At 38.7% G+C, this 11,990-nt stretch overlaps 1 protein-coding gene across 13 annotated transcripts in view; it reads right to left on the bottom strand.

Moving 5' to 3' along the window:
- Nucleotides 1-3,974: 3,974 nt before the first annotated feature.
- Nucleotides 3,975-11,990, bottom strand: part of Hmgn3 (high mobility group nucleosomal binding domain 3) — a 29,304-nt gene continuing 21,288 nt past the window's right edge. For 4 of the 13 annotated variants that reach the window (XM_087207743.1, XM_021243764.2, XM_021243765.2 and 1 more), the window contains 4 exons: nt 8,682-8,711; nt 6,182-6,232; nt 4,987-5,100; nt 3,975-4,866 (listed from right to left, as the gene is read on the bottom strand). In XM_087207743.1, coding sequence (XP_087063869.1) covers nt 4,732-4,866; nt 4,987-5,100; nt 6,182-6,232; nt 8,682-8,711 — 330 coding nt within the window. In that variant the 3' untranslated portion in view covers nt 3,975-4,731. Of the gene's footprint in view, nt 4,867-4,982; nt 5,101-6,181; nt 6,304-8,604; nt 8,712-11,286; nt 11,372-11,990 lie in introns of those variants that run through there. The other 9 variants (XM_087207745.1, XM_087207746.1, XM_021243766.2 and 6 more) reach the window with 6 other exon arrangements.

The raw sequence follows: 11,990 nt of genomic DNA, 5'->3' as shown, positions 1-11,990 counted from the left end.
ATGGAAACAAACAATATGTGGACTCCTATGCCTAGTTTCTTTTTCTCTTGGCACAGTTTTCAAGGTTCATCTGTGCGAAAGCAAATTTCATTTATTGTCATGGTTCAATACTATCTTATTATATAGACTTACTGTACTGTGTTTATCTACTCATTACATTGTTGATGGGCAGCCCAGTTCCCACTTTTAAGCTATTATAAAAAATGCTGCTTGGAACACCAATGTAAAAATTTTGTGTGAACAAGTTCAGTTCACTTGGGTATATACCTAGGGGTGGAACTGATGGGTGATAAGGTAGTTGTTTAATTCTTTAAGTTGTCAAACTTTTCCAAAAAGGCTGCACCATTTTACATTTCCATAACAATGAGTGAAGGCTCAAATTTCCCTACACGTTTTTTTCCTATTATTATTCTTGTTGTCATCCCAGTGGGTGTAAACTGATCTCATGGTTTTGAGCTGCATTTCCCAATGATTAATGTTCACCATCCCTTCATGTGCTTACTGATCACTGGTATGTTATTGAGAAATGTCCATTTAAATCCTTTGCCCATTTTTTTTTTTTTTTTTTCCGGTACTGGGGATCGAACTCAGGTTCTTGCACTTGCAAGGCAGGTGGCGGAACCACTGAGCTAAATTCTCGGCCCCTTTGCCCATTTTTAAGGGGAGTTGTCATTTATTTATAGATCTTGGATTCTAGACCCTAATCAGATATATAACCGGAAGATATTTTCTCTCATTCTGTGGGTATCTTTACTTTCTTAGTTACTTATTTTGATGTCATCCAACTTATCTTTTATTTAGCTTCTTTTGCTTTTGGTGTTACACCCAAGAAATCATTGCCAAATTCAAGGGAATGAAACTTTACATGTAAATATAATTTCAAAACTAGACTTTCAGATTTTCTTTCCTCCCAAGAGGGTGAGATGAATAAACACAAAGTTCTTTTTCTAGTTTTAAGTGAGTCAGAGCCTCTATTTGGTGTTGAAAAATTATTTTTACTAGGGGACAGGAATGAAATATTAAAATAATTATTCATAAATTATCTCCTAAATTGATAGCTTATGTAAAGTGCATTAAATAACTTCTAGCTATTATTATAGTAATCATTATAATTATCCTGAGATTTAAAAATCACTGTTCTGAATAAAATAACAAAATAATAAAAGTTTGGAATTCATGATTAAGAGAAATATATTAAAAGAAGAGACACATTAACATGTGACAGTAAGTGCCGAGGTAGCTTTTCTAAGCCTGTTCAGTTGACAACATAAAGGATAATACTTGTACCTCTAGTCAAGAGAAGTCTCCTAAAATTTGGAAACAGAAAGAAACCTTCATTTCATACCTTTCTAAAAATTTATTAATTATGTAAATGTATATTCAAGAGCTTAAGACATGGTTTGATGTTAGACCAGACCTTTGGCTCATTTTGACTTTTGGTTCAGATTATTTTATCACAAGACTTATAATTGGGAATTTCAGGGCCATGTGCCTCTTAAAGCCCATTCCTTTAAAATCCATTGGAAGGGCCGGGGATTTAGCTCAGTGGTTCTGCCACCTGCCTCACAAGCTCAAGGTCCCCGAGTTTGATCCCCGGTACCAAAAAAAAAAAAAAAAAATCCATTGGACACCCTCCAGGTAGAATTTTAGATATGCAGACCACCACTTATGATCGTACAATCGCAGCTCAACCACATAGGATGCCATTTGACATAGTTATTGTGGATTCACAGGGTTATGATCTTCCAGATTAGCAGATGGTGTCTTGGATAAACTCTAAATTCACCAAAGGTGTAGCTATGGGGCAGGGAAAGGGTATTCATCTTCCATGTGGTAGTGGGGAGTGTGTCCTACCTTTGGCACTGTATTCATCAGGTGTTAAGTTCTGGGGAACCAATTTGAGAGTCCTAGGCAATTTGGGGCAGCTGTCAGCTCTACCATATTCATACACATTGTCAATATGACAAAAATACCCATATACTTACACAGACATATACTAATCAATGGCCTACACAAAATTTCTGTTCGCTGTGTTTGAAAAGTAACACTACGAATGGTCATTATAATTATTTTAAATATACTGATTCTCCAATAGAAAAATAAGAAAAATCAAATTCCCAGAAGAAATTCAAATGGTCATTAAATTTAAAAGTTCAGTTTTACTAGTAATAAAATAAATGTAAAAATAAAACAATTTCATTTACTAGACTGGCCAAAATAAAAGTGCTGGCAAAGGTAGGACAAGATAGCATTCATATGCTGTTGATGGCAGAGGAAACTGGTATGACTTTTTTGGCAGTAGTCAAAAATGTCAAATGTACATTTCTTTTGATTTAGACATTCCATTTCTAGGACATTGCTTGTTGAGCCGAAATACATAAGCAGGCAAAGTTTTGTGTATAAGCATGTTTACTGCAGTTTCACTGGCAGCAATGAGATACTGCAAAGATTCTTTTATGTCTTTAGTTGTGCTGTCATGGCTACCTTGATATCCTGTATCAATTCAAAACTACCTTGAGATCATTTTGATTTTGAGGAAGAATGAGAAGTTACAAGGTACTAGATTCAGTGAATAAGGTGGATGAGGACACACCTTAATGTTTTTATGAGCCTGCTTTTCCATTAGATGGCATGTGGCAACAGCATTTGCTGTATTTTTTATCACACTTTATGTAAAGACATTCATGAAAGAGGACTTCCAGAACTGCTTCAGAACAATGGAAAAATGTGCTTCAAGAGAGGGAGAGTATTTTGAGGGGAATTAATGGCAATGTCTTTTACTGTAATAATTTTTAAAAATTTCAACATACACTCTATTTTCCAATCCTCACTTGTATTTCCATTGTATTAACAGCATGTTGAACGTATGTTTAATAAAGTGTTCTCAGGATACCAGATATTTTTCTTTGAAGTGCAAATGGTTTTCAGCATATTCAAAACTCATGAATTACGGTCACTGCATAGAAGCCCAGGCAACTAGAGATAAGATTATTTTGAACTCGATACAGCTGATATCTATAACTAACTAATGACAGACATAGGGCAATGATATATGTTTAAGTTCTTGGCCCCAAAATATGCACTGGAGGAAAGACCTTGTTTTGTTGACAACCATGACATAAAAGCATCGAAGGCCCTTTTGATGAACAGCAGCCTTTTTTGTTTTTTTTTGCAGTAATCCCTGAACAGTTCTTTATGCCTGAAAAGATACTAGTCTTCATCTAAGCAGAATCCAGGAAATTCAGCTTTCCTGGCAAGCTCACAGTTTACCAACCTTCTGAAGAACACAAACAACAAAAGATTACATTTATAGAATAATTTCTCTGTTTCTGGCATTGCTATATCCTTCTACAGAGTGCAGGACACTATTTAAAGTTCAGAAAGCTCATGCCTGGTTTCTCCCCTTCCAGTATGTCACATACTATCTATCAATACTCCCATTTCTTAGCCTAGAAATGGGAGCTCTAATAATATCTTTGCCAAATCCCTTCTCAGGGATGCAAAGCCACAGTGTAGTCATGTTGGATGAAGACTTTTCAGAGGTGTGAAGTCCTCAATGAATGGGAGAGCATTTTAGCATGAATGAGAAAGAATTTCAGTATGAATGGGAAAGCATTTTAGTATGACTATCACTTAGTACGATTTTGAAAGTGGAACATTTGCAAAGATGAGCCCACACTGATGGGCTTTTTTTCTTGCTTTTATTTTTTTTTAACTAGCTCTGTTTTAGCAGAGCTTTACCTTGTTTTTAAGGACTTCCTTTAATTAAGTTTTATTGTACATTGTTGGCCACTTCTGTTATAAAGTGAGTTGGGTGCAATTTTTCTACACTAGCATAGATGTTTTACTAAAATAATGCTAAAGCCCAGAAAATTAAGAAATAATTGTTTGACACCCTGCAGAAATTCTTTACATCATCTGCAATAATAATATGAAACACTCTAAAATGTAGTAAAGATACTAAGAGGCAGGTATTTTGCAGACAAGAAAACCTTTTATTTTAAACCAAAAATAGTCAGCAGGTGGCCACAACTATCCATGTTTCATTAAAATTGCATAAAACCTAGGTACAAAAGCACCACTGATTATTGCTCTAGAAAAATTGCATGAAAAATTCAAATACGCACAGTAAAAACATCACAGTATGCACAGGACTAAATTCTTAAAGCAAGTGCATGGACTGCTCAATCAGTTTTATACACAGCTTCCAATATTAAGATAGTATTTATTTTACTTGATAATAATGAAAACTTCCAAAAAGCATGACTATGAGAGGGTAAAATGTTCATCCTTATATACTTTGTCTGTCTACTAGTAGAGTCCTAAAAAATTTGCATTTACAAAATACTTGGTAAAAATAGCTTTTAAAAGGTGTCCCAAAGAGGTACATAAAATCACCCCCAACTTTTTGTGACAATTCATTCTCCCTCGTTATCTACAGATTCAGTTTTCTGTGCCTGTGAAAAATAAAGAAAAAGAAAAGATACAGTTATTACTAAAACTACAATAACCAAAAAAAGTCTACCCACCAGTACACACACTTCTAATATGTGTTACTTGGCAGCTCTACTGCACAACCTATTTCAACAGCGGGAAAAGAACAGACAAGGCAGGGATATATTATGGTGACACTCTGCTGCATTTATTGCTTTCTGCTTTCCAAACAACACAGAAGCCTTACCTGAAACTTCCCACTCTTCATAACAAAAAGTACCACACTACTATCTGATTCTAGTCACTGCACACATGCAGAATTTTTTTTGAACCCTTAACTCTCACTGTTTCAATCTGCCCCTTTACTGACAGTGTGCTGGGTGGGGTACTTCTGGAGGCTGAGACATTAACAGCTGAGCGAGAGATGTGGATCTGCAATAACATTATAGGCAATAAGAAGAGACATTATGAACATGCTATCACTGGCTGAAGGATTGAGCAATTTCTTTTAAGACACTGATTCAATCAGTGGGAGATATTTAGGTAAAGTACCTCTTCAGCTTTAGTTTCACCATTTTCAGATGGTGTAGTACCTTCCTTTCCAGCTTCTTGCTTTTCTTCCTTCTTCCCCTTAGCACCTCTGTTAACCTTTGTTCCAGGTTCTTTCTAAGAGAGAAATCAAAGCACAGGAAAGATTATGTTAGATACCATGTCATATTGGCTAAAATCAGTCAGACTCTTCAAACACAAGGTGAACCACAGTAATGACCAGAGTGGTGGCATTCAGGGGACAATGGGAATAGAATTTTGCTGTGTTCCAAGTGAATTACCCTGAGGGTATAAAAATGTAACAGGACAATGTGATAACTGCCTTCATCTACCTGCCATGGAGAGGATGGCAGTGGGTGTGGTGGAGGATGAGGTGGCAGACAGAGGGAGAAACCCAGCAGAGGTGTGAGGTGTGAAGTGTGGGTGGGGTTACACTTCTGCTCTCCAGTGAGATCCCTTCACATGCAGACACAGCTTGCATGGCTAGAAAGCTGCAAGAATGCTTGAAAATGACTGGCTGGATGAGGAAAAGTTCCTCATTTTAAGACCAAGTCACAGAAGTGAGTTCTACTTTTGAAATCGGTGCTAACATTATACACAGGTTCAAACAATTCACAACAGGGGATGATGCTGTGGAGGGCAGAGTGTAGAAAAGTCATGTTGGGTTGGTCTCCTGATCATTATGTACTTTGGTTGGCAAATTGGTTATCTGTGTGTAATGTGCTTCAACAGGCTCAATGTGAGGACTGCAAGAAAAAGCAATCAGAACAGTGGCATTGTCTAAGGGTTGGTATTATTTGCTGGTATAAATGACAAAATTCTTATCATTAACCATCAGAATGGCCCTCTACGTGAGGTCCAAAGGCCCATTCTATGCCCTATGCTGGTGGCCACAGCACTGCCAGGGCCTAGCCCCAGCCCTCTCGAACTACTGCCAGCATTCCTGTGGACACGAGGCTTCTCATGGCAACCTGCTTCGACTTCCTGTGCCTCACTGACCAAATGGAAAACATTCCTGCTAAATCATAAAACTGCTTTATGCTTTCTAAGAAAACCTGTAATAGTAGTAACCATTTCCTGGTCAGTACTTTTTAACACAAATCACTATACACGGCCTTTTCTTGGATGATTTTTGGGGATGGTATTATAATTTATTCACTGTTTAAAAAGCTACAGGGAGGAGGGGAGTGTCTCTTACCTTAGTAGATGTTTTTCTTGGTTTAGGTTCAGGTTTTAGTGGAGCAGGTTTCTGCAAAGATTAAATGAATTATACAAATACTGACAGGCACAATTGTCAGCACCGAAAGGAACATAAAAGGCCTGCAAAAGACAACCATTTATTCTGAGATTGACTTTGTGCATTAAAGACTACCTCAGTCTATTTTCAGCATCAAGCAACAGCATAAAGATGGCAGCATTTTATAACTATTCATTCTGCGTCTGCATGTAAATGGCAGGAACGATGGAAAAGCTGACTCGTTATTCCCCGATCTAGAGTTCAGCAGCGCTCTGGGAACAGGTTTAAATTTCCATCACTGGTGTCTCTATACTTCCTTTTATTACAGCACAGCAGCAAGAGGAATGACTCAGGGCTCTGCCCAATAGACTCAGTGGTTTTTGGCTGCACTGGCTTTCTCCACAGTTGAGAAATCAAAGCACAATCACCGGCAAAGCACATCTGGTAATGAAGACTACCACCTAGGAAGTAGCTGAAAACCACTTCTAAGTTCTTCCCTGTAAGACAGATGCACATCTCAGGCTCTTTAAGCAAACTTCTTCCCATTTCCTCCTCTCCAACACCAGCTGAAGGTGAGAATATTGCCCACCCAGATACTGAGCTCATACGTCTCTAGTGTTTTTTAATTAAATACCCCAATTATAGTGACAACATTTCTACTGCTGGCTCTTAAAGTTTAAGACTTTTTACAGATATTATTAGCCAAAGAGGCCCTTAAGAAACTATCTCTCATCCCACAAGCAGCAGCCAAACCCTGTGGCTATGCCCTGGCCCCCAGAACTTCAGACCTGGTCACCAGACGATGGAGACCAGGCAGCGCCTGGAAGGTTGGGAAGTATAACAACATTATTATAATATAACCACAATATTAACTGTTGGTTAATATTCTCTGTAGGTATTTTAAGGCAAATATTTCTGTCAAAGAGCTAGGAAAAAATAAGTGCACATCTCTCCCAGAACTAGAAGCTTGGTTTTTAAACAGAAAATACTGGCCAGAATCTCCTCCTGCAGAGAAAAATCATGGTTCTCCCCAGTGCCTCTAAAGGGTTCAACTTTATTTTGAATCTGGTCGTTTTCATCAAGGGCATAAAGTGAAACCACAGACAGTTTCATTCTAGAGGATCTGCTGTTAAAAATTACCTTTCAAATAAAAAAAACTAAAGGAATGATTTTTACTAATCTTCTTACCACCCTAAATCTATACTCAGCTTCCTAAATATGGCAGTATTCATCGCTCCTAAGTTTTCATGATTTAAAAACCTTTTCATTTCAAGTTCTGCCACATTAGATTAATATACATGTGTTTTCCATTTACAGCAAATAATATCCTTTTATATTACTTCCTGTGACACAGACCTTACACTTTGGCTCAGTAGTCAGCGTTTTGACGGAACCAAGAAAGGGGATTTTTATAGTCTATAATCCTACCTCAGAACAACCTCAGTGGAAAGGACTTACATTGCTGGTTCCTGGTGCTCAGGAAAAGCTTTCTTTTAAATTTTGGTTTACACCTGACTTACAAGGACTATTTCCTCAACTGGCTGCATGCTCACAACAGCCCCACCAGTTCTAAGTCTTCATGGTAACTCTGGTACGGCTTCCTCATGGAACTCAGGCAAAACACTGGCTCATCCAACCCAGACTCAGCTCAATCCAACTCTGAATTTGGGGACAGTCCTAACAGCTAGTACCTAAGGGGAGCTGAGGGTGGAATCCATGCTTGTAGCTCCTGTAATACCTCATATGGAGAGATACACTTGTCAGCTAGGATGTTAAGTTCTCTGTCCCTCTCAGTGGCCAGCTGGGGTGCAGGAATTTTACCAAAATCCTCCACCAGTCAGGCGATCTGCTCGGAAGAGCACAAGAGCCAGCAAAGAGCACACCAGGCTGGAGAGGGACACCTGGGGTGGGGTCATGGCTGAGGCTTGGCCACACCTGTCCATCCCAGCTCTAATTCTAATTTTCATCTCTTCCCTGGACATGGGCCACCGAAGCAGATGCCAAATGACAAAGGTCTTTTACAAAGACATTCTAAGTCTGAAACTGGCAAAGCGTATAGATTCAGACAACTTTCAGAACATCTGACACTGGAATAAAACATTCTAAGTTAGAAACAGAGAATCATAATCTGCCCACCACAGCACATCACATATAGAATATGAAGACTAAGACACTGCTTATTGAATCTCCTTCCCTTCAGATGTGTAGCAATAGCAAGCAACATTCTGGGCCTTATATTCTTTTGTAGCCTGGGCTGGCTGCTATTTTTCACTGACATATCTGATCAAGTGAACTGCTAGGCAACATGGGTCAGATTTGCTAGAAATTGTAACCCCAGGAGATTTTCAAAGGGAAAATAAACTCAAAGGAAATGCCAACTTCACCTTCCTTTTGCTGCTTTGGTCTGGACAAAGGGAACATGTACGCAAAGACGTGATGCAAAAGAGCTTAAGGCACTCACCGTGGACAATCTGGCAGACCGTCTTGTGGGCTACAAAAGGAATGGAGAAGAATGCATTTTTGTAATTATATGCAACTAAATTGATTTTTAAAACTGTTATGCCTTACACTGCTGAAAGAATATAATGTATGACTCCCATCACCTTTTCCACATTAGCACAGTGAAACACACCCCAAGTCCCCAAGAAAAGTGGTCTTCTTTTTCAGTACTAGAAATTGAACTCAGGACTTCACTACACTACTAGTTCTTTTGATTTATTTGTTTATTTTTATTTTGAGACAGTGCCTCACAAAGTTGACCAGCCTTGCCTAGAACTTATAATCCTCCTGCCTCGGCCTCCTCAGTAGCTGGGATCACAGGTGTGTGCAGAAAGTGTTTCTAAAGAGGCATACACTGTTCAAATAAGTAGCCTCTCCCAATTAAGGGTGTGGAAGCTCAGAAAAGAAAAGGAAGATGAATTTTGGCACCACCCTAAACCATAATCTTCTTTTGTGACAAAATATTGACAGCAGGAACATTGAGGTTATTTAAGAAATAGTCTACAGTTGGACTCTTATGTACTAAAAACTGGACTAACTTTTCTAAAGTAATAAGAGAAGAAACATAATTACATAGAAATCATAACAGAGTTCTCCATGTTTCTGCTATGCTGGAATAGAATGACAAAAAATTTTATGCAGTTAACACAATTTCTTTTACCTGTAACAAAATAAACACACTTATCTACTAAAGCTTATGTTTAAAGATATAACTAGAGTAAAAGGTTCATTAATCTTTTTTAATTTCAAAGTTTAGAAAACTGAAGGGAACTACAGAGATTAGACATTGATATTAAATGTAGAGGTTGATATTTTTCAGGAAATATTTTCTTCAATGATGGTATAACTCAATAGCAAAGGAGACTATAAAGAAAATATAGAAGAAATGTTTTAGGCACTTTAGCAATGGTACACAAAACTGATATTCTACTTACCACCCAGCAGAAGCTGGCTGCCCAAGGGACTCACATGCTAAAACTACAATTATTGTTCTTTACAAATGCTCCAGAAATTAATATCCCATACCTTTTGTCTGTTTTATTTACTGTTCTACCTCCAGTAGAATACTGTACTATCCAACATGTAAAGCATGCACAACAGTATTTGCTGAATACATGAATTCAAGCTTTTGTCTAATTCTTACTGCCTTATGCAAACTGTACCTTGTTACAACAGCTTAAATGTTTCAAATATCTTTTCTTAAGAGGATCAGCAAAACCAGTAGGTGGGAACCTATGGCATGACTGTGAGGAACTGTGAAAACCCCTGAAATCACACTAGGTCAGTTGGTCAGGCCAAACTAAAAGAAATATTTCTTTCCATCTCCACATCTAAGAACTTTCTCGCTGAAAACAGAGAAGTTAAACTCATGTCTTTATACTACAGAAGGAAATGAAGGGCCAGAGCCTCCCTGAATAATTTTAACCTCGAGGTCTCAAGTAAAGATCAGAGTTGGACTTAAGGCCTGCCAGCAGATATACTGAGAACAGGAAAGTATGTGGGTTAAGTGGCTGACTGCGACACCTTTGCCCAGAGCAGGAGGACGTATGGTCAGTGGGTGCACAGCTTGATCTGAAGCCCTATGGATTTGCAGGGGAGCAGGATAGGTACCGAATTCTCCACAGGAAATACCACAATGCCTATGAGAAGCATGACATAGCCACAAGTCCCTAGCAATCAGGACCAAATCCTAGAATGCTTTCCCCAGGAAGAGGCTGCATATAACTGAAGAAAAAGCATTATCACTTAATCCACACGAGTGGGAATTTTGTGCTTCTTCAATATTGCGTTGGTGGAGGAGCAAATGTGACCCATCAATTGTCAGAGCTCAGCCTTGAAACTTCTTTGTGGCCTCAAGAACTACTAGCACATTTCACAAAAGCAGCAGGCAGAATAGTACCCTCCAGGAGGAAAAGTGGCAGCCTGTGTCATGTACATGTACCAACTCCCTCAGGAATGTAAACGATATGTACTGCAAACATGGACTAATAAGAGAGACAGAGAAGTGAAGGAACCCCATCTTGCTGTCTCCTGCTCAGCAGTCTGCAGATGTGGTATGCAGATGTGGTCCACAGATGTGAGTAGGCTCTATATTCCTGTTCATTACCTCCGACTCATGTCTACATCCCCGACTGCACAGGCATGTGAAAAGCCCCTCAACAGCAATACTCTTGCTCCTGTCCTCTCCCCTCTGTGACATCACCTAGACAAATGAATAGGCCAAGAGACTTCAGCAAGCTCCTTGGAGTTCCAGAGAGATATTTCAGTCCTGCACTGCTTGGCAGGGCCTGAAAGCTGTTTGAGTCAAAGGACTTAATTCAGATCAGTACAAGAGTTCTAAGATAAAAAGCATAATATAAAAACAAAGTTCACCTTTTCCCTCTACAGGCTGTCTAAACCAACTGGTCTCTAAAAAGCAAATCTTTTACTGTAAAATCATTTTATGACTTCCTAATAAAAATTACCACTCGTCTCTGTGCCATAAAGAGACTTTTCTCAACATTTCCATTCCTGTAACCACCATAAGAGATCTGCTTCTCATGCAAACAGTAAAGACTGAGACTAACCTTTCACTCAGCCAGCAGTACTGATTATGCATGCAAGTGTGGACGCCTTCCTGGAAAGTTCCATCAGCTTTCACAGCCTTAAAATCTATAAACGATAGGGCTATATTTATTGGATATGAAATAGACCAGACGGCTTTTTTCCCTCTTTGAACCACTAGGATTTAAAGTAATCATTTAAGGCCCAGGCTGACTGGGTAAAAGTTTGGGGAAGAAAAGATATTAAATTTTTTTTCTTGATTTGTTGATTTAAGTGTTAAATTTCAGGAAAACCGCCCCAAAACAAAACTGCTCAAGGAGAGAAGGAAGGGTTTTAGAATGACATATCACCATGAGAAGGACAGATAACACTGTAAAGGTTTGTCACTGTGGTTTATAGATGGAAGGTACATCAAAATCACCCAGTAGGCATTTACTGATGCACGGATCATCCTCTATGTTGGAGCAAACTCCACTGAAGGCTACTCTGAAAGACATGGCACTTCTTACTTAATGTCCCAGTTGCAGAAGCAACATGCAAGTCTAATCCCACAGTGACAAGGTTCAAGGGACAGCTAGATTCAAATAGAATCACAGGACTCTGCTGAATGTTCCTTCAAGCATATGGATCATTCTGCTGGAATTTGGAAGTATTCTTATTTTTACAAGATGTCCTTTTGCTTCTGAGCCTGACCATGTAGTTGCAAGCAAATCCCAAAAGTCAAGTT

Source organism: Heterocephalus glaber, unplaced genomic scaffold, assembly GCF_053883595.1.
Source record: "Heterocephalus glaber isolate CG9 unplaced genomic scaffold, H.glaber_assembly_v1.0 deba00000818, whole genome shotgun sequence".
NCBI lineage: Eukaryota > Metazoa > Chordata > Mammalia > Rodentia > Bathyergidae > Heterocephalus > Heterocephalus glaber.
Note: the sequence above shows the minus strand (reverse complement) of the source record. Positions and strands in the feature narration are given on the sequence as shown.